The sequence below is a fragment of the Phodopus roborovskii genome, unplaced genomic scaffold, assembly GCF_943737965.1.
Source record: "Phodopus roborovskii unplaced genomic scaffold, PHOROB, whole genome shotgun sequence".
In the NCBI taxonomy this organism is placed as follows: domain Eukaryota; kingdom Metazoa; phylum Chordata; class Mammalia; order Rodentia; family Cricetidae; genus Phodopus; species Phodopus roborovskii.
The window spans coordinates 11,173,583-11,196,541 of record NW_026126433.1 but is presented as its reverse complement, the minus strand read 5'-3'; the positions used below and the strand labels follow the sequence as shown (position 1 = coordinate 11,196,541).

Sequence of the window (22,959 nt, the reverse complement as noted above, 5' to 3'; positions counted from 1 at the left end):
TCAACCAGAGCGGCAGGACAGTGGGCAGGGTAGGTTACAGGGTGGGGGGAGGCAGGCTCATGGTGGGGATGGGTGGGGGTGTATCAGAACTCCATGGGTGCTCTCAATGGGGACTGGAGACAGGAGCAGCAGCCACCCTTTAGAATCTTAAACAAAAAAGTGGAAACAAAATTGTGCCCAGTATAGACTATGAATGATTAAGTCAGAGAATCATATGAGATAGGAACCAATTATATTAATTAATTATTAGATTTTGGAGTGTTTTCTATTTTGCAACAAATCTAGCAGCAGAGTTAGTCTGAAAACTTCTCTGTATCAGGGAAGTTTTGGATGTGCTGAGCATCACTGTACTGGGAAAATGTTTCCTAATGTAAACCACATTAACATCAGTACTAAAGAAACTGCTGCACTGTTGGTTCTAGACAAATATGTGACTCTGAGTCACTGGACGTTCAAGGTCACATTCTTCTAGTCTGAAAGCCTGCTTTAACAAACAGTTGTCTTTGAAGATGCTTCAACATGAGTCTTTTCTTATTAATCGAGTAAACAGATAAAGAAAGCACTGTAAACACTGTGCTCACATTTGTGGAAGTTTTGCAGAAGTGGATTTGGTTTCTGATCCCAAGTATATCATACAGGTTAGCAGTTCTAGACCACCAGTTTTTCCGAGGAAATTAATACAGAAATGGATTTTATTCCTTTTATAATTTTATTTAAATTAAATACAATCTTATTTTACAGCCAGTCCCAGTTCCCTCTCTCTCTCATCCTCCTCCCCCCCCCATTCTCCTATCCCTATCATCTACCCAGCCCAGCCTCCATTCATTCCTCGGGGAGGGTGCAGTCTCCCATGGAGGATCAACGAAGTCTGCCATATCATTTGGGGCAGGAACCTAAGCCCTTCCCTTTGTATCTAGGCTGAGAGAGTATTCCTCCATAGGGAATGGGCTCCTAAAGCCTATTCATGCACTAGGAATAAATACTGGTTCCACTGCCAGAGGCCCCTTACACTGCACAAGACCGCCAACTAACACCCACTTTCAGGGGACCTGGTTCGGTCTTGCGCAGTTCCCAAGCTTTTCTGGAGTTTGCGAGTTCCTTCTTGCTCAGGTCAACTGTTTCTATGCGTTTCCCCAGCATGTTCTTGACACCTTTGCTCATCATTCCCTCCTCTCTACAAATGCATTCCAGGAGTTCAGCTCAGTGCTTAGCTGTGGGTCTCTGTTTCTGCTCCAATCAGCTACTTGATGAAGGCTCTAGGATTACATACAAGGTAGTAATCAATCTCATTATAGGGGAAGGGCATTTAAGGTAACCTCTCCACCACTCTTAGTTGGGATCATCCTTGTGGCTCTCTGGATATTTCCCTAGTGCCAGATTTCTCTTTAAATCAACACTGTCTCCCTCTATTGCTCTCATTCTCTGTTCAGTAATGGATTCTTTAAAACTTTGTCTTCTGTGGCTATTTACAAGATTTTCCTATTCAATGACTTTGGACTTCTCATAAAAAGATCCATTCAGTGCTGTTCATCTGTAAATTATTTTTCAGACAATATGTAGATGTGTTGTTGGTGAGTTCTTATCTTAGTGAGTTTTGTGATTGAAATATCCATGAGCCTGGGAGGACAGTAAGTGGATGGTGGGAATGCAGACATATTCTAAGTGATAAATATCTGTGATGAATAAAACGGTATTTGAAATGCAACTGACTACAAGGCATTTCAAAATCATTGTTTTAATGGCTTTCCTCTTTCTCCTGCAGAAGTCTCGGGGTGAACCAATGGATTCCGGCAAGAGTAGGAATTTGGAGACTACAGTAAAGAGAGTCTGTCGTGATCTGCTTATCCCAAAGATAAATACAAGCAAGAAAATGTCCACCTTAACAAACTCACCCAATGGCCTGGAAGTGCCATCTGACATCAAGAAGAGTTGTGGAGAAAAGCAAACAGAAATCACAGCTGAGAGAGTAAAACTCACAAAGAGCATCAAAGAAAAGCAAAGCAATGAGTTAGAGAAAGTGGCCCTTAAACGGAAGGCTGAAGGGGAAGAAAAGCTGCCTGGAAAGAAAGAGGCTAAGATAACAGAACTTGACAATCAGCCAGTCACCACTGTGCCTCTGCCTCACATCCCCTTAAAGAACATAATGGATGTGGAAATGAAGCTGGTTTATGTTGATGAAGAGGATGTGAGCTATGAATTTGCCCAGCCCTACATGTGGGCCGGGCTTCAGGCAACAGGCCAAAGTGCTACCATGATGCCACCTGCAAGTGCACGGGATCTCCCCACCCTGCCACAGATTGACAAATGGCTTCAGGTAGCTTTAAAAGATGCCAGCTCTTGCTATAGACAGAAGAAATACGCCGTGGCAGCAGGACAGTTCAGAACAGCACTTGAGGTATGAGATTAAAGACAGTATAGGTGAGCAAAGAGCTGTGCAATGAAAAGTTACAATTACACTGATTGGTTCTCATCACAATGTAATGAACAGTGGTCATGGGTTAAAATTATTTAATGTCAGAATTAAAAGTTCCAAAGTTATATAAAGCAAGTAAGATGTGCCTTTAGATTACTATGCCTGTTAGTATTTAACATGCCTTTCTGCTTACAACCCCAGAGCAAATAGCAACATATGTACAAATGTGGTTGTTTTTGTAATTTGAGTATAAACTTATAAAACCTATGGAGTGTCAGTACAGTGGTAGTGTGTTAAATATATCCTTTTTCAAAGCAGGCATTCCATGAATCCATGGATTGATGAATTGCCCCATTTGATACAGTCTCTGCAAACAAATCCCTAGTTTTTAGCACAGGCTAATACTTTACATGAAATACTTAGTATAAATGGCACAGTTTTCCTTAACATGAGCTTCACTGAAAATATCCTTCCCATTCCAAAAAACCTGTGACTAATTATTATGCCATCTAAAAGCAGGTGAAGATTCTATCCTTCGTGGAATTAAGATGTTGCTAGTGGACTGAATCACTGTTAAACACAGAGTAAGTCAAGAGAAAAAGTATGTGGTCTGATGACTCACTAAGCATTTGGAATAAGTGAAAGCCATATCCAGAAATCTCAGGAGCCTGGCACAATTGTTGTCTGTCTGTGTATTTCCTTAACCCCCCCCCCAAAAAAATACATCTTTGTGAATTCTAGACATGCCTGCTGAGCATGAAGACTTCACAAGATAGGGGAAAGTGTGATTCCATTTGACTTTTCACCTTGAAGAGATCAGTACAGTAAGAGAATATAAATGGCATGAAGGAAATGCTGACTATCTATGAGGGCCAGAGGGAGGCCTGGAGTTAAATGTAAGGTGTTAAGACATAGACTTAAAGAGTAAGATATTTCCACTATTGCCTGCTGTTAAATGACTAACTATATAAAGAATTACTAATGAGGAAATAATGAACAATGTTATCTCTAGATATATAAAAGGGAATTGAACACACACATATATCCAAATAGATATGAAATAATGTGTGGGCACTTGGACAATTCATCTATTCTTATAAATGGTCATCCCCACCCCGACTTGATATGTAAAGCTTGGGGATATTATTCTATATACTGTTATTGTCATTGGTAAGTGGAGGAAAGCCTGGGCTATCCACAGCCTCTGAAAGAACCCCACCTCTACTCTGAGCTGCTCCAGTCCCCAGGTCTCTGACAAAGGACAGCACACTCAAGGACGACTCCATATAGACCATTGTATGCATCTGCACTGACCTTTGCATTGTCTGCTGGTTTTTGCTCCAACGGGCATATTCTTTATGGGATGCGGTAAAAAGAAAGGATCGTTTGTCAATGAAAAAAAGACTTAAAAACAAGAAATTGTGCTATAAAACTTCAATTAAGACTATGTAAGAGAGCAGAATCTGTTGTGGGATTTCCATCTGTTTAGCCAATGACTTTTGGGGCAACAAGCCCTAGGGCATGGTCTTTATCTGCTATGTGACAACATATAAGCTGAGGAAGAGGGTCGCTTGGTTTCTTGTTTCTATGTTCCCCTGGGTGTTTGGAGTGGAGCAGGTGACTTGCTATTAGTGCTCGTCATCCCTGGGCAGAACAACTGGGCAAAAGCAGCTGGATCAGTGGTAGTTCTAACATGTTCTGTATCAGTGAGTGTTTAACCCTATTTTTTACTTAAATAAATTCTTGAGAAACTTTATCAGACTCTCCTGGATTCATGTGACAAGGAAATATCAGTATTGACTGGAAAAAATGCCTAATTTTTCATAAAACCTAGTGTACACCATGCTTAAGAATCAGTGTCAAGATTTAATGACCTAAAAGTTTGTTTGTGTTGGAAACTGTGCATCTCTCTCCCTCTCTGTCTCCCTTCTCCCCCTTCTCTCACTCTTCATTCTCTTTTCTCCCTCTCCCCCTCAACTTGTCTTTTCTCCTTTCCCCTTTCTCTCTCCCCTGGATTTTAGGAAAGCTTCAGATGCTGACACTAATTACTGGTAATTAACAAAGGTAATTATTTTGAGACCAAAACTTTAGCTTAGACATCTGGCCTAGCTTTTGTTTAATTACCTTGGGAGTTAACTTTGAAATCTTCTCTAGAATGTCTCTTAATAAACCAAAGCTACTGGGAATAGAACAGCTTCTTCATTTCTTTAACCCTTCTTCTCTTGGTCTTAAACTTCTAAATGTAGTTCTCCTTTGCAGTTCTCAAGTGTTGTTATGTAGCTCACCCTTTTCCTCATTGCTTGGTGTAACTTTTAAGAAAGGCAGGGCAAAGACAAGGTGAAATGACAACCATAACACTAACGGGAAGGATATATCCCCAAATAGTTGAGTGTGTATAAACGTGGGTAATATTTAACTATAAATTACAAAGCATCTGAAGTAAGTATCTGGTGTGGGAGTTGGAGTTGTATTAGTCTCATAGAAGTGCTTGTAACCAAGAATGAGTTACAATATGATAATAAGTAAACCAAATTATAGTAATGCTCTCTTAAGAGATACCTTGGACCTTATTACCCCAAATAGCTTTTTTTTTTCTATGCATTCTAGAGAACTAAAAGGGGGAAAATATGGAGAGAGACACATGGTAATGGTAGAAGCACTTCCCACAGTGCAGTTCCTGGCATCAACGTTTCTTTTCTATTGAGCAGAATTTCATCAAGTAACTACATAAACTGCAGGGGAGGCTGGGAAAAAAATGTTCCAGACAGTCCTCACACTGAGAGGCTCTAGCATATAGGAAGCAAGATAAATAAGGAGCCTCTCTTCTCATGAGTGCTTGCTAGTGGAAATATTGGGAAGCGTATAACAGGCTTGCTGAGTAAGTGCAACACAATCAGGTATGGGAGCATACAGAGGCAAGATAGCTTGTGGTTAAAGGCAGGACCAGCAAATAAAACAGAAAACAGATTGTACTCTAGCCAAAACTCCTGGACACTTGTAAATATTTATTGATTGGTTTAATATTTCCAATACATCTAATAAGCCTTTTGAAGTGGTTTGAATAGGAATGGCTCTCATAGGCTCATATATTTCAATGCTGGTCATTAGGGAATGCTGCTACTTGACAGGGATTAGGAAGTGTGGCCTTGTTGGAGGAAGTGTGTCACTAGGGATGGACTTTAGGGTTTCAAATACTCTAGCCAGGTCCAGTGTCTTTCTCTTCCTTCTCAGATGCCTTTGCATCTGAAATCTCAGCTACCATGTCTGTCACCCTACCATAAGGATAATGGATTAAACCTCTGAAACTGTAAACCAGCCCTTGTTAAATGCTTTCCTTCATAAGAATTGTCATGGTCATGGTGTCTCTTCACAGCATAGAATGCTAACTAAAGCACCATTGTTACTGAAAGTCAGTACCTACATAGGTAAATTTATACCAATATTTTATGTAAAACAAAGTGGTATGCAAAGAAGACAGTTTAGCTCCTCAAAAGTGGTCAAGTTTCAGTATTTCACAAAATATCTGGTATTTATGTAAATGTGCTTGGAGAAGTAATTTGTCTATATATGTATTCTGTAATAAATGCATTATTTTTACCAGTTAAACTTGAACCAATTATGCAGATAAGATTAGTCCTTAAGTGTCATTCAAATCACTCAACATTTACTCTTGTATTTGTATTCATTTTAGAAGTGAAATCAGTCAAACAGTATAAACTGATGTTAAAAGCACTAGTTTATATCATGTTCATTCGTAGATACTATAGCCCTAAAGCCCTATTCTTAGGTGATAACTACATAAATTCTATCACTGGAGCCTAGGAGATAGCTCAGTATCTCTTGCTGCAGAACCCAGAATGAAAGAAGAAGACCAACTCAGGGAAGATCTTGTCTTCCACTTGTGAACCATGACACACACCCAAATGTGCATGTGTGCATGTGTTTGTGTGTGTGTGTATATATACACACAAATAAAATAAAGGAAAATATTTTAAAAAATCTACTCATTATCAAAATCATAGAACTTCCCTGAGTAAACGCATAAGGTTGGTTTCATGTCATCACAATTGCATATTAATAATGCACACTACCATTCAATAATTAAAGCATTCTGCCCCTAACCCAAAAATAGGCAAAACATGGCTAGACAGACAGCCCAACTACCATGTTTCTTTTTTCGAAGACCTGAGTTTTGTTGGCAGCACCCATATCAGTAGTCCACAACTGCTCCAGCCCTCCAGCCTCAGGGCATCAAACACCTTCCTCCACATTCTGTAGGCACAGACTCACGGATGCAGATACACAGACATACACACAAATAAAAAGATAAGAATTTTCTTCAAGGCAGGATTTCTCTGTGTAACAGTCCTGGCTGTCCTAGAACTCTGTTTGTAGACCAGGCTGACCTAGAACTCACAGAGATCTGTCTTCCTCTACCTCCTGTGCTTGGATTAAAGGAGTATGTCTCTACAGCTCCACTAGAAAAATATTTTTAAATCAGAAAAATATTAGTCAATATTCTAGCTATTCTCTCATGGGGTATATAATTAATAACAATTGCCAAGAATGTAGTAATCAGGAGATTTTTGTTACTTACAAAGTTCTCAAAAAAAAAAAAAATCACAGGCTCTAGCTGTATGGCCTGCAACCCAATACCATGGCATCCACTTTAATGACAGGATTTTCATAATTCCAAAGCTTCCACCTTCTGGCTCAGAACATTTCTGTAGGTACCCCTTCAGATTTACAGCTTCAAACAGCTCTACTTGAAACAGCCCTAGAAAACAAGTTTTCGGTTCTGATTGGAACACACAGAAAGGGACTCCAGGGGCACTAATCTGTCCTATCTTAATGCCATCACTGACCTCACTTTTAATGTAATTACTCACATCACAGAGCTTGTTATGTGTGTTGCTGCTGTGTTTTATATTCTGGGATATTTGCACTCATTCTTTCATTTTGTTCCCCCAAACAAGCCATAACATAGACTGTCAGTGCTCACAAGAGAATCAAGAGACAACAGGTTAAGTGACCTGCTCATGGGTCTCCTGCTAAAACATTGTGGAGGCTGGATCTGTACAGAGCCTGTGTTCAGGACACACTGGCTTAACCACTTTCTATGATGCTGCATGTCTGATAGTTGGAAATAGAGAACTGCAAAGTTGGAAACTACGTTTAAACAAATCCAAGATAGGCCTTGAGCATACTGGATCTCAAGAGCACTATTTGTGTGTACCTGACTAGACCATTTACTGTGATAGCATGGGTGTCAAATGCCCTCCACTGGCCCATGTGTTGGAGAAGGTAAGGAAACCTTTGAGAGGAGTAGCAAGAGAGGGATGTTGCCACTGAAGATGTACTTGAAATAACTTATGGAAGCTCAGGCTCTCCCTTCTACTTTACTCTCCAGGTCATGGTGTAAATGATTTTGTTCAGCAATTCTTTCTGCCTTGACTTGCTTATGCTGCTTTATCCTATGTCAAAATGGTCCAACCAATCACAAACTGGAACTTTAAAATCTGGGGAACATAATCTCTTTTCTCTCTTTATAGTTTGAATATCTGAAGAGTTGTGTTACAGTGTCAGAAAGCTAACATATTTGCCTCTGATTAGCACTCTATAGTCTGTCCTTGAACCACATTTATGCCTAGCAACTGACTGACCTGTTGGAAAGAGCAGTTGTTTCAATATCAGTGGTTCCAAAATTGCGGATTTAGTGCATCTGTAAAAAAAAAAAAAGTTTTTGACGGGGTGTCGTGGTTAGGGTTTCTACTGCTGTGCTAAAACAACATGACCAAAGGCAACCAGGTAGAAAAGGGTTTGTTTCACCTTACAACTCTTGGGTCCCACTCCATCACTGAGAGAAGTTAAGGCAGCAACTCAAGCCAGGAACCTGAAGACAAAAACTGAAGCAGAAGCAATGAAGGAGTGCTGCTTACTGGCTTGCTCCCCATGGCTTGCTCAGCATGTTTTCTTTTATACTTAAGACTGCCTTGCCAAGGGTGACCTGGCATGGGCCCTTTCACATCAATCAGCAATCAAGAAAATGACAACAGACTTTCCTACAGGCAGTCTTGTGCAGGCATTTTCTCAGCCGAGGTTCCTCTTTCTCAGACAACTCTAACTTGCGTCAGGTTGACAAAAGCAAACAACCAGGACAGTGGTGGGAGTGGGTGGGCATTGCATTTCTGTCATGCAAAAACATTACATACCTTCCCATCATTATGGAGCAGATTAACACCAAAAAAGAAAGAAAAAAAGGAAAGAAAATAAACTAGAATAGAAAGAAAATGGAAAGGATGGAAAGGTCATACTATGAAAATGAAGGACATTTTGAAAGTTGATTATATTGTAATTTTATAGAAAGCTCACAAAGCTGTCTGTTTCTCATTTCTCCTAGGATTAGTAAAGCATGGATCTGAGAACCATCTTTTGGGAATCGTTGTTCTAGAACACATTTCCCTTATGGTAAACGCTAGGTCTCCAAGACGATGGAGCCTGTACCAGGCCTTCTGATAAGATTATTTCTAGTGTAATGGAATTTGGTAGGAGGCAGGTCCATTTTGAAGCCCATTCAAGGGGGTTTATTTAATGAAGTAGCAAAAATATCTCATTATAGGGCAGCCTCACCTATAATTGCTCTACTGAGAATAATTCTGCAGCAAGTCTCTAGGGCCTCACAATGTGGCTATCCCAGAAAGCTTCATTTAAATGGACTCTAACACAGTATTGCTTTGTGCAATAGAATCAGGTTCTGAGTACCTAGGCTATTGTATTGCTTAACTGTTGGTTTCTTCCTGATTTCCGTGGATAGTTCCTTTTTTATTGTTTATAGTAGCATTAAAGAAATGAGATAGATTACTATATTCTCATACATAGGTCATTATACTTTATTCTTATAGCCGCCCACTGTCTTCCCCATCCTTCCTCTCTTTTTGATGGACTGTTTCTCCCATTATTAAACCCTCCTTTACAAATATATGCCTTTTATATGGGCTCTCCATTTAGGCCACTTTCTTTCCAGGACAGTAGCCTCCAAAAGAACTTTCCTTAAGGATACAAGTGTCCTGTATTTACATTCTGCAATATGGCTGTCATATGAGACTGGAAGCTCAATATAAGTAAGGTTATTGATGAACTGAATTTTTAATTTTCTTTAAATACAAATCATCACATGCAGTTGTGAAATACTGGCTGGAGACATAAGTACACACCATTACCTTTTCTTATAGCCTCTCCATTTAGGCCCCTTTCTTCCCTTTCATAGTATCCTTTTATTTTTGTGTCCTACACACACACACACACACACACACACACACACAAATCTAAATTCTACAGATAAGATAAAATGTGGCATTTGTCTTTGAGTCTGGCTTATTTCACCTTCAATTTAACCCATTTTCTGAAAATGCCATAATCCCACATTTTTTCAGAGCTAAATAAAGTCATAGTTGTATATCGATACAGATGGGTGGATAGATGATAGACAGACAGATAGATAGATAGATAGATAGATAGATAGATAGATAGAATTCTTTACTTGTAGTTATATCTAGGCTGGTTCCTAATTTTGGCAGTCATGTCTATGGTAGCAATAAGTTTTAATGTGCTAATATCTGTGGGATATGATGACTCAAAGTCTGTCAAGTGCATACTCAAGAGAAGTGGAGTTAGAGCATAAAGTCTTTCCATTTTAGGCTTTCTGAGAAACCTTCATAATGTTTTCCATAGTCACTGGGCTAGTATACATCCATACCAGTACTCTTCTTTCTCAAATTCCTACCAGAATGGAAGCAATATATTTGCTATGTGTTCATCTGAGTAGTAACATCTAGAATCTATAAAAAAAAATTGTCAAAAATCTAAATAACTAAGAAAATTATTCAATCTATAAATGATCTAATAACAAATTGACAGTTCTCAAAGGAAGAAATTCTAATGGCCAGTAAATATTTTAGATGTGGTCATTGTGATTAGCCATTCTGGGAATATAAAGTCAAAGTGACTTGGGGATCCCATCTTGCCCCAGCCAGAATGTCTTCTGTCACAAAAACCAGGCGAAGCAAATGTTGGTCAACTTTTAAGGTAGTGCATGGCCCTAAACTCTTTTCTAGTTCAAGACATTCACAATCAAATACATCATCACAGTAACTCCTTCTATTAGCTATTCACAGCCCCTTTTTAGAGGCAACACAAACTGATGGTTTCAAAAGCTAAGCAAGTTCCTTAAGGAAGCACCCCCAATCTGTGGCAAGGCTCTTCATGCCCAGAATTCTTTGCTCTTCCCATTAGAAGTTACATAAATGTTGCATAGGGATATTGTTTAAAATGAAGTTCTGACATGCTAGATGACACATCAGATACCTCACTTCAAAAAAAGGACCCAAATATTGTCAATGCTGATGCTTCAGGAACCACACAGAGTAGGAAGGGCTATGTCCAGCCAGGAGTTGGTTGTCTAGTGGCTGCCATAATGCAGAAAACTGTTCTGTACACTGACCTTCACAGTTCTAGGCAACCACAAAAGTGCAGGGCTGTAATGAGCATGATGCTGGATTTGAGGTCAGATTCTCTGTCTAATGCTGCCCTGTGTGTGATGAGGCTGATCGACTTTCTTTACTCCTTAGACTGCAGTAAGGTAGAAATGACAATAACTTGTGGCCAAATTGTTATCAAAAGGATTCTAGCAAATGTTTAATCAAAACCATGGTGGAATCTCATTTATGTACAAGTTATAAGAGAACTCAAGTTCTTGAGCCTCACACAGTACATTTAAAAGAAAAAAAATTTAAGCTGCAGAATTCCAGAGGGTTTGCCCAACTGTTTGTTATTAACATTGTTAATCATAGTCCTTTTCTTGGCTGATTAACATTTAAAATATATGGTCTTAAAGCACCTGCCTAGTATACAGACAATTCTGGGTTTGGTCTTGAGAACCAGGAAACAAAAACTCTAATCTACTTTTAATTATATTTAAAATTGGTCCAAACAATAACCCAAATAATACATTGTTCTCTACTGTATTCCTTTGCTAGAAAGAGTGATCTACATCAAAGACTGTGATAAATGATTAGCTGTTTGTTACAAAAATATCATCCTTCTCTTAAATGAACAAATCAAGAAGCCAGAAATAGTTCATTTTCTCTCGGTTGCCAGGGATAAACTGTTGAACTTTGTATGTTCAAGATTAGACATTTCAGTTTTTTATTGTTGCTGGCTTTGTTTATCCATAACCCGTAAGTATTTTGTGCTAGAAAAAATGTTAGCAAATTTTCATGGCAGGAAAATATGTAACACGTGGTTCTCTTGACCTCAAAAATAAAATAATAAAATGGGATAATGTACTTTTCATCTTACTTGTTTTCTATTCTAAGTTTGTTCTCTAGAAATATTATACAACCATATAATACACATGGATTACCTCATCCTTACTATATCCTACCTCCTCCCTCCTCATCCATCTTCGCTCTTCCCTACAACTTTCCTGCCTGTCTTGTTTTGTGACCCCTGGGGGTTAGCCCCTCTCATCAGTGTGAGCATGGGTCTACAGCTGTCTATTAGAAAATAGTGGGCTCAAAAGAGGGTGCTCAATTGAAGGCAAGGAATATCCCATTCCAGAACCTACCAATAGCCAATAGTACCAGTTCATCAGTAAGGGGAAGGGCTCCAAGCATGAATGACAGCAGACAAACCCACTCTTTTGCAGGCCCAGTGTATGTAACCACAGCTACTTCTAGTTCACAATTGTAGTAAAAGGATTGATTTTCATAGCCCTGTTTTTTGTCTCCTAGTGTGTACTTTCTTCTGACTTTCTTTTCCAAAATACTCTCTGAGCTTTAAAGGCGGTGATAAAGATGTGTTGTTTAGGGCTAGTCCATCGACTGTCACTAAATTTCAGCTTCTTGGACAACAATCTGCATTCATTGCTATTCAGTGCAAAAATAGCTCTCTGTGATTAAGGCTAAGGTTAGTTTTTGTCTATGGGTATAAACATATTTTGAAGACAGTTTGATGCTTTGTCAATTTAGTTAAACAACATTAGTAAACTACCCCATTAGGGTTATAACCTCCCCAGGCATGAGCTGTTGAACAGGCTTACAGTGCTAAGCATGGATTCTCTCCTGTGACAACAGATTGCAAGGATAGTCAGAAGAAGGTTGGTTGTCCCACATAAAAGCCATGCCACTACTGCATGAGTAAGGCACATCTTGTCTGATGGGTTGGTTTTGTAGCTAGTTCTTAAGGATCATAGGAAAAGAAGATTTTTCTTAAATAATTAAGCACTAAGCAAAATAGGTCTCTAAAAATTTACAAATATAAGAAAAAGTAGATATGTTAACACCATATGCTTCCCATTACAATTGCCTTGAACAATGAGCTCAGTGCCAAGACTTGATTTATATTTCTGAGTTATGCATTTTTCTGGAGTTTTTGTTGTTGTTATTGAAGGTGTTATTCCTCCTAAAATGTCACCATTAGATGGATGTGCAGAAAAAACTGTGTTCATACAGCTGTATAATTTAGTTACTTTTGGTCATTGTCATCCCACCCAATGGACCACAAAAATTAAAACATTTGAGGTATGTAGAGAAGAGTTAATCCTTGCTTAAAGCAAAAGAATTATCTGAGAGACTGAGTTTTACTATCCAGGATGGGAAGTGTGACAGGTTCTTGATTTAATACAATAGAAGCTTTGCTCCTAAACAAACCAGGTTCTCTTACCCTTTACTCTCTGGCTGACCTGACTTATAGCAAGCCTCTTTCTATTGTGCATGCATAAGCAACTATGGACTTAGCAGGTAAGGAAGTAAAACTTCCTATTAGTATTTGGTGCCCACAGTATGGGAGACAGGGCCAAGTAATGCCCTCTAAGTAGATACCAATTAACTCAGGGGAACCAAGTTTTCTTATTATTGCAATGGTTGTAGAGCATGAAAGGAGTGAGGAAAAGTTTTTCAATGAATTAATCTGTGCTATAACTTTTGTCACTTTACAAATGAGAAAAGAATCACAGCCCATAGGAAAATGCCACCAATCTCATAGTTCTTTATATATGTAAGCCCTGGAGGTCTATTAAATGTATATGGGTACTCTAAGGAAGTCTGATACAAATGTAGAAAACTCTACTGTATCAACTGAACAACTAAAGGATGAGAAGCCACTATCCTAGATAACCATTCATTTATTCTCCTTAAAATCACTTACAATAGGTATAACCCATGTCAATATTATATATATATATATGGTACACAACTGCCATCCCAGCACTTTAGCAAGCTGCAGGTGGGTCAAGAGTTTGAGGCCAAACTAAAGTACCTGATGAAACCATGCATCAAAATAAAGTCAAGAATAAACCCAGGTAATATTTCAGTCATTTTTATATGGTCATTAGAGATGGCACACATGTACAGAAATGCCACAGTGAGCCACTTCTGGGCAGCTTGGGGATTCTTCTATGCAATCCCTGTGTGTAAACTCAGAAAATGCTGAGTTAAAATTTTAAAGAAAAATCTCAATAAATGCCTTGAAATACTTATTCTTTGGAAGCCTACACTTAAAAGAACCTCAAATTAATTCAAAAGCAAATTAATTTGCTAAATGGCTTTTCTCTGATTTTAAATACCTAGAAATGGGTTCATGCTAAACTCTGATGAATGGTTGGTTAGTATTTCTGTCTGAAATATTAAAATCACCTCATGCCCAAACACCTCACAAGAATGCTTGATTGATCCGTAGGAAGCTGAGCAAGGTCTTTCTGATGAACAGGGTCATTTCCATAGCTCACAAGGGCCATTTTTGTTTGATTCAAGTGACAGTGAATGTTAATGTAATTTTAAAATACAGTTAACTCTGTGATTATTACAAATCAAATTCCTGTCAGCTCAGCTACAGAATCCTTACAGAACCCTAAATTGTAATCAAACTGATGGTCCTCTCAGGATTCACTTGCACTAAAACTGAGGATTTTCATGCAAATACTGGCTAGTGTTACCAAATACCACACCTGCCATCCAATTTTATTTTCCAAATGTAGTGCAAGGCCACCTAAGATACACAAAATGAAATATATCCACTCTTTCTTCTCCCCCGTGTCCCACTTCAGCTTTCCTTCACAATGCAGCTCGGGGTCTGGGCAGACTCTTGCCAGTGCTGAGGAGAAGAAATCTGCTTTCCTTTGTAACATGGAGTGAGTTTGTAGGTTGCTCTTCTGATTGTGCAATGCAGAAGAAAGTTAGTGGAAAATTTCTATTTCAATGTTTAGTTATTTTTTAGCTCCCCTGTTGCCTCATTTGACATTCACTAAGACAAGCGACACTTTCTTTCCACCTAGGAGGTGATTCTGTCGATGGCAGAGACTAAGATTTAGTTAGGCAGGGGGTGATATAAAAGGAAATGGATTTCATTGCAGGATTTCTGTGTGGTTTCCTGATCGCATGAATTGTTATGGAAACCTAGAACACTGGACTCATACATACTTTGGTCATCACCAAAAATTATTTCAAGAAATTAATACTGGAGCATTTGTGTTTGGTCAATGATGATGATTTTGATGACAATGATGGGATTATACCATGAAGTCAACCACAAGTCATTTTTGTAAAAATTGTATTATTTGAGTAAGACTCCATCTTGAGCCCTGCTTCTACATCATTCCTGCCCCCAGTGCCTTCTGAGTGCTCCCTTTCAAATTCATGATTGCCTCAATTATCGTTGTTGCATGTAAACACACACACACACACACACACACACATATATCCATATACATAAATGAATTATATGTAATATATAAGGCTGAAGTGGGGCACAGGAGAGAAGAAAGAGTGGGTATTTCTGTGTTTCATTTTGTATATCTTTTGTGGCCCTGCACTATGCTTGGAAAACAAAATTGGATGGCATGCCTGGTATCTGGCAACACTAGCCAGTATTTGCACAAGAACTGTCAGTTTTAGTGCAAGTAAACCTTGACAGGAATATCTGTCTGATTACAACTTAGGGTTTGTGAGGATTCTGTAGCTGAATTGATAGGGGTTTAACTTGTAACGATTACAGAGCTAACTGTATTTTAAAATTACATATGTATGAATGAATATACATACATGTATCCATAATTTACTAAGTCCATTTCACTTTGTTCATATGTACATGAGTCCAATTTGTTACCTGTGATTGGAAAAACTGTATGGGGTCTCCCTAGAGGAGACTGACTCTCCCTGTCTCAACAAGGATTTAACACCAGTGGCTCTTTATCTAGTAGTGGGACCATCCAGAATTTTCCTTGCCCACATGGGAATGTAAGCTGGTGTCATTATGCTAGTCTTGTTGAGAGCTCATGGATTTAGCTCTCTGTCATATACAAAAGATACTATATTACAGCCCACATTCTGGGTTTTGGGCCCTTAAGATTTTCCACAACCATGTCCATGATTTCCACTGACTTTAGGTGCAGAGGTGGTGTTGGATACCACCCAGTCACAGTTTCTTGGATGTTGACACATTGTGGATCTCTGTAATAATCCCTATCTATTATAACAATAAGCTTCTTAGATGACAGGTGAGAGTTACTTTCATCTGTGCATATAAGGATAAGCAGTTAGACTACAGTTTGGAAAATGACACTTGTAGTTTCTCCTCTGGGTCTATCACTTCTCTAACCATGGGTAGTTGACTATACTTACAATATCAGCCATGACCCAATTCCTACTAGGCAAGCTTTAAGTCCAATTAAACAGCTGCTTGTTACCCAAGATAAAAGTGCCACTATTGCACTATCATAAATATCTTGCCAGGCAAGTCATAGTTATGGTTCATAGGCTTTACACATAGACAGGAGTACCAATTCACCTCTTCCTTGACAACTTGCATAGTACCATTCAAAACTGTAAGGAACTTTCCACATTAGCTCCATCTCTATTCCTCCAAGTCCTGTCATGCGTCAAGTATATGGTGTCTTGAGCAATAGGACATGACCTTCAGGTTCTCAGAGGCAACAAAGGGCAATGGCAATAACCCATTTTTTGCAGAGTCTCTTACACTTCACTAATGACCTGAAAGGGGATTTACTATCCCTGATATCAGGGTTTCCTTTACATTTAACCAAATTATGAAGAAATCACTTGCTCACTGATTTCTTTCATTTTGTTGGATGACATATCAGTAAGAGGACATTATACAACAGAGATTTGAATCTCTAGATATTTAGAGTCAATCTGTAGACATAAATCTTATCATGATAATGCATTAGAAATCTATCTTGTTTAGGCTAAGGAGATGACTCAATAGATGAGATGAAGCACTTGCTGTGCAATCACATGGACCTTTGTTTAAACCCTGTGGCCCACAGGAAAATCACTGGAAGCCCTTGATCCAGCTAGCCTGGTGTCTTAGTTAGGGTTTCTATTGCTGTGAAGAAAAAACAAAAACAAAAAACAAACAAACAAACAAAACATCATTGACATGGCAACTCATATAAAGGAAAACATTTCATTGGGGCTGGCTTACAGTTCAGAGGTTCAGTCCATTATCATCATGGCAGGAATCATGGCAGCATGCAGGCAGACATGGTACTGGAGAAGGAGCTGAAACTTCTACATCTTGTTCTACGTCTTACTCCAAAGGCAGCAGGACCACTGTATGCCACACAAGGAATAGCTTGAGTGTAGGAAACATCAAAGCCCACCCAACAGTGAAATACTTCCTCCAACAAAGCCACACCTCCCAATAGTGGCTCTTCCTATGGGGCCTATTTTTTTATATGATAATATTTTACTTAAATTTGAAACATTCTTGTTTTACATGTCAATCCCAGTTCCATCACCCTGCCCTCTTCCCTTATACCCCTCCCAACCCCCATCCCACTCCCTTTCAGCTTCCCAGGGAGGGTGAAGCCTTCTATGGGGGATCTTCAAAGTCTGTTATATCATTTGGAGAAAGATCTAGGCCATCCCCCATGTGTCTCGGCTATATGGAATGGGTTCCCAAAGTCCTTTATACACTAGGGATAAATATTGATCCACTACAAGAGGCTCCAAAGACTGTCCAATAATCCTAACTAACACTCAACGATCAGGGAGTCTGGGTTGGTCCTATGCTGATTTCTCAACTATCAGACAGGAGTCCATGAGCTCCCAACTTGTTCAGGTCAGCAGTTTCTGTGGGTTTCTCCAGCTCATCACTCCTCTCTCTCTGCAACTGGATGCCAGGAGTTCAGCTAGTGTCTAACAGTGGGTGTCTGTTTCTGCTTCCATCAGCTACTTGATGAAGGCTCTGGGATGGCATATAAGTTAGCTATAAATCTCATTATCGTGGAAGGGCATTTAAGGTAGCCTCTCCACTATTAGTTAGTTGGGGTCATCCTTGCAGATCTCTGGACATTTCCTTAGTGCCAGAATTCTCTTTAAATCTATAATGGCTCACTCTATTATGGTATCACTTTTCTTGCTCTCCTCTACTCTTTTGCTAACTCAATCTTCCTGTTCCTTCATGCCCTCCTCTCTCCTCTTTTCTCCCCTTCTATTTCTCCTAACTCCCTCTCCCCTCCCCCCATTCTCCCAATTTGTTCAAAAGAACTTGTCCCCTTCCCCTTCTCCATGGGACCATGTATGTCTCTCTCAGGTTTCTCTTTGTTTCTTAGCTTTCTGGCAGTGTGATACTTAGCTCTATGTCTAAAATTTATATATGAGTGAGAAAATACCATGTTTGATTTTTTATGGCTGGGTTACCCCACTCAGGATGGTTTCTTTTAGTTCCATTCATTTGCCTGTGAATGTCAAGATTCTATTGATTCGTTTGTTTGTTTGTTTGTTTTTCTGCTGAGTAGTATTCTGTTCTGTAAATGTACCACATTTACTCCATCCATTCTTCAGTTGACTGGCATCTACATTGCTTCCAGGTTCTGGTGATTACAACTAATGCAGCTATGAACATAGTTGAACAGATTTCCTTGTTATATGAATGTACATGTTTTGGGTATATGCCTAAGAGTGGAATTGCTGGATACTGAGGTAGACTGATTCCCATTTTCCTGAGGAACCAACATACTTATTTCCAGAATGGTTGTACAAGTTTTCACTCCCACCAGCAGTGGAGGAGTGTATCCCTTTCTCTACATCCTCTCCCCCATAAGCTGTCCTTGGTGGTTTTTTGTTTGTTTGTTTGTTTTTATTTAATTTATTATTTTACATGTTGATCCCAGTTGCCTCTCCCTCCCTTCCTCACTTTTACCCTCTCTGCCCTCTTACATGCACCCTGACCACCCTCCCCTCCCATCCCCCCACCCCAATTCCATATATAGGGCAATGCCATCCAGGTGGGGTCATGTAGATCTGAAAGGTCATTGGAAGTAGGGGTGTTTTTTATTTTAACCATTCTGACAGAACTCAGGTGGTATCTCGAAGTTATTTTGATTTGCATTTCCCTGATGTCTAAGGATGTTGAGTACTTTCTTAAGTGACATTCAGGCATTTTTAGATTCCTCTATTGAAAATTTTTTATTTAGTTCTATACCCCACTTTTTAATTGGATTATTTGGTGTTTTGGTAACTAGCTTCTTAAGTTATTTGTATATTTTGGATATCAGCCCTCTATCAGATGTGGGGTTGGTGAAGATTTTTTTTCCCATTCTGTGGCTACCTTTTTGTCTTGTTGACTGTGTCCTTTGCCTTACAAAAGCTTTTTGATTTCAGGAGGTCCCATTTATTAATTGTTGATCTCAGTGTCTGTGCTACTGGTGTTTTGTTCAGGAAGCAGACTCCTGTACCTATTTGCTCAAGGATACCTCCCACTTTCTCTTCTAAGAGGTTCAGTGTGGCTGGGTTTATGTTGAGGTCTTTGATCAATTTGGACTTGAGGTTTGTGCATGGCAATGCATGTGGATATATCTGCAGTCTTCTACAAGTCAGCATGCAGTTATGCCAGCACCATATGTTGAAGATGCTTTCTTTTTTCCATTGTACAATTTTAGTTGCTTTGTCAAAAATTGGGTGTTCATAGGTGTGTGGGTTAATATCAGTGTTTTCAATTTGATTTCATTGGTCCTACCTATCTATTTTTGCAGCAATACCAATATGTTTTTGGGAATATAGTTCTATAATAGAGTTTGAAATCAAGGATGGTAATGCTTCCAGAGTTCCTTTATTATACAGGATTTTTCTTGGCTATGCTGGGTCTTTTGTCTTTCCATATTAAGTATTGTTCTTTCAAAGTCTGAAGAATTGTGCTGGGATTTTGATGGGCATTGCATTGAATTTGTAGATTGCTTTTGGCAAGATTGCCATTTTTACTATGTTGATCCTACCTATCCAAGAGCATGGGGGATCTTTTCATTTTCTGGTATTTTCTTTAATTTCTTTTTTTAAAGGCTTAAAGTTCTTATTATATAGGTCTTTCACTTGTTTGTTTAGTGTTACCCCAAGTTATTTTATTTTGTTTATGGCTATTATAAAGGGTGATATTTCCCTGATTTCTTTCTCAGCCCCTTTATCATCTATATAAGTAGGGCTACTGATTTTTTTTAGTTAATCTTGTATCCTGCCACTTTGCTAAAGGTGTTTTGCAGCTCTATGAGTTCCCTGGTAGAGTTTTTTGGGTCACTTATGTAAACTATCATATTATCTGCAAATAGTGAGAGGTTGACTTCTTCCTTTCCAATTTGTATCCCCTTGATCTCCTTTTGTTTTCTTAATTGCTCTAGCTAAAACTTCAAGTACAATATTGAGGAGATGTGGAGAGACTGGTCAGCTTTGTCTTGTTCTGGATTTTAGAGGAATCACATTGAGTTTCTCTCCATTTAGTTTGATGTTGGCTGTTGGATTTATTATGTTTAGATATATTCCTGTTATCTCTGATCTCTCCAAGACCTTTATCATGAAAGGGTATTGGATTTCATGAAATGTTTTTCTCAGCATCTAGTGAGGTGATCATGTGTTTTTTCTTTTTCAGTTTGTTTATTACATTGATGGATTTTCCTATATTGAACCATCCCTGCATCCCTGGGATGAAGCCTACTTGAATATGGTGAATGTTTTCCATGCTGTGTTCTTGGATTTGATTTGCCAGTATTGTATTGAGTATTTTTGCATCAATATTCATGAGGGATATTGGCTTCCAGTTCTCTTCCTTAGTTGTGTCATTGTGTGCCTCAGGTACTAAGGTAATTGTAGCCTCGTAAAAGAGTTTGGAAAGGATGCTTCTGCTCCTATTGTATGGAAAACTTTGAGGAGTATTGGTATTAATTGTTCTTTGAATTTCTGGTAGAATTCTGCACTTAAACCATCTGGCCCTGGGTGTTTTTTGGTTGGGAAACTTTTGAAGATGGCTTCTATTTCTTTAGGGGTTAAATTTGTCATTTTCCCTTAAATTTTGAATTTTGTGGAATACAGGTTTTCAAAGTATGACATGAAAATTCTCTGAATTTTCTCAGTGTCTATTGTTATGTCCCCCTTTTCATTTCTGATTTTGTTGATTTTCATGGTCTCTCTCTGCTCTTTGGTTATTTTGGATAAAGGTTTGTCTATCTTGTTGATTTTTTTGAAGAACCAACTCTTTGTTACTTTGATTCCTTGTATTGTTTTCCTAGTTTCTATTTACTGCTTTCAACCCTCAATGTGATTATTTCCTAGCACCTACTCCTCCACAGCAAGTTTGCTTCTTTTGGTTCTAGAGCTTTCAGTTGTGCTATTAATCCTCTAATGTTTAATGCAACTATCCTCCAGTTTCTTCATTGTAGGCACTTAGTGCTATGTACTTTCCTCTTAGTACTGCTTTCAAAGTGCCCCCATAAGTTTGGGTATATTGTGTCTTTATTCTTATTGAATTCTAAAAAGTCTTTAATTTCTTTATTTCTTCCTTCTTCCTTGGCCCAGGAATAATGCAATTGTGCATTGTTCAGTTTCCATGGGTTTATAGGGTTTCTGCAATTTGAGTTGTTGTTGAATTCTAACTTGAAAACATGGTGATCTAATAAGACACAGGCAGTTATTCCAATTTTTGAACCTATCAATGTTTACTATATTGCTGAGCATGTGGTCGATTTCAGAGAAGACCATGTGGTGCTGAGAAGAAGGTATATTCTTTTGTGTTTGGATGGAATGTTCTATAAATGTCTGTTAAACAAAGTTGGGTCTTAAGTTCTGTTAGTTCCTTTGTTTCTTTGATAAATTTCTGTCTGGTGGAACTGTCTAATGTTGAGAGTGGGGTGTTGAAATCACCCACTAAAAGTGTGTGAAGTTGTATGGGTGATTAGAGTTTTAGTAATGTTTCTTTTACGAATGTGAGTGACTTTGTATTTGGGGCACAGATGTTCAGAATTGAGACTTCATCTTGATTGATTTCTATGGCAATGAACAAGAAATGACCTTCTTGGTCTCTTTTGGTCGACTTTAGTTTAAAGTCTAATTTGTTAGATATTAGGATTGCTATACTTGCTTGTTTCTTGGATCCATTTGATTGGAAATATTTTCCCAACCCTTAACTCTGAGGTAATATCTGTTTCTTGTATGCAGCAGAAGGATGGATTATGTCTTTATACCCATTCTGTTAGCCTATGTCTATTTATAGGCAAGTTAATGCCATTAATATTGAGGGATATTAATGACCATTGATTGTTAATTCTTGTTTATTTTGGATTTGTTGTTGGGGTGGTATAATATTTCCTCCCATTTTTCTTTTGGCTGTTGGTTAAGTGGCATTATCTATTGCCTATATTTTTGTGGGTGTAGTTAGCTTCCTTGTGTTTGAATTTTCCTTTCAGAACTTTCTCTAGTGCTGAATTAGTTGATAAGTCTTTAAATCTGGTTTTCTCATGGAATATCTTGGTTTCTCCATCTTTTGTGATTGAAAGCTTTACTGGATAATTCAGTCTGGGTGGCATCCCAACTTGATCTTTTATTGTTGGTAGAATATCCAGGACCTTCTGGCCTTCAGAATTTCCACAGAGAAGTAAGGTGTAACTTTGCTAGGTTTACCTTTATATGTTACATGGTCTTTTCTTTTGTTGCTTTTAGTATGCTCTCTTTATTCTGTATGCTTGGTGTTTTGATTATTGGGTGGCAAGGGGACTTTTTGTTGTGGTCCACTCTTTTGGTGTTCTGTAAGCATCTTGTGCTTTCATTGGCATGACTTTCTTTAGATTGGGAAAGTTTTCTTCTGTGATTTTGTTGAATATATTTTCTGCACCTTTGAGTTGGGTTTCTTCACCTTATTCTATAACTATTATTCTTAGGTTTGGCTTTTTCACAGTGACCCATATTTCCTGCGTATTTTGTGTAGGGGATTTGTTGTGCTTAAGATTTTCTTTAGCTGATGAATCTATTTCTCCTAGTGTATCTTCAACACCTGAGATTCTCACTTCCATTTCTTGTGTTCTGTTAGTTATGCTTGCATCTGTAGTTCCTGATAATTTATTTACCCAGGTTCTCTATTTCCAGCATTCCCTCAGACTGTGTAGGTTTTTTTGTTTGTTTGTTTTTGTTTTTGTCTCTATTTCAACTTTTAAACCTTGCACTATTGAATTGTTTCTTCTAATTTTTGGTTTGTCTTTTCTTCCATTT

At 38.5% G+C, this 22,959-nt stretch overlaps 1 protein-coding gene across 1 annotated transcript in view; it reads left to right on the top strand.

The window, feature by feature from the left end:
• The first annotated feature begins 1,765 nt into the window (after positions 1–1,765).
• The window catches only part of Spata16 (spermatogenesis associated 16), a 265,426-nt gene continuing 244,232 nt past the window's right edge, over positions 1,766–22,959 (top strand). The window contains exon 1 of the mRNA XM_051185905.1: positions 1,766–2,395. Within this exon, the coding sequence (XP_051041862.1) occupies positions 1,781–2,395 (615 nt within the window). The 5' untranslated portion in view covers positions 1,766–1,780. The remainder of the gene's footprint in view (positions 2,396–22,959) is intronic.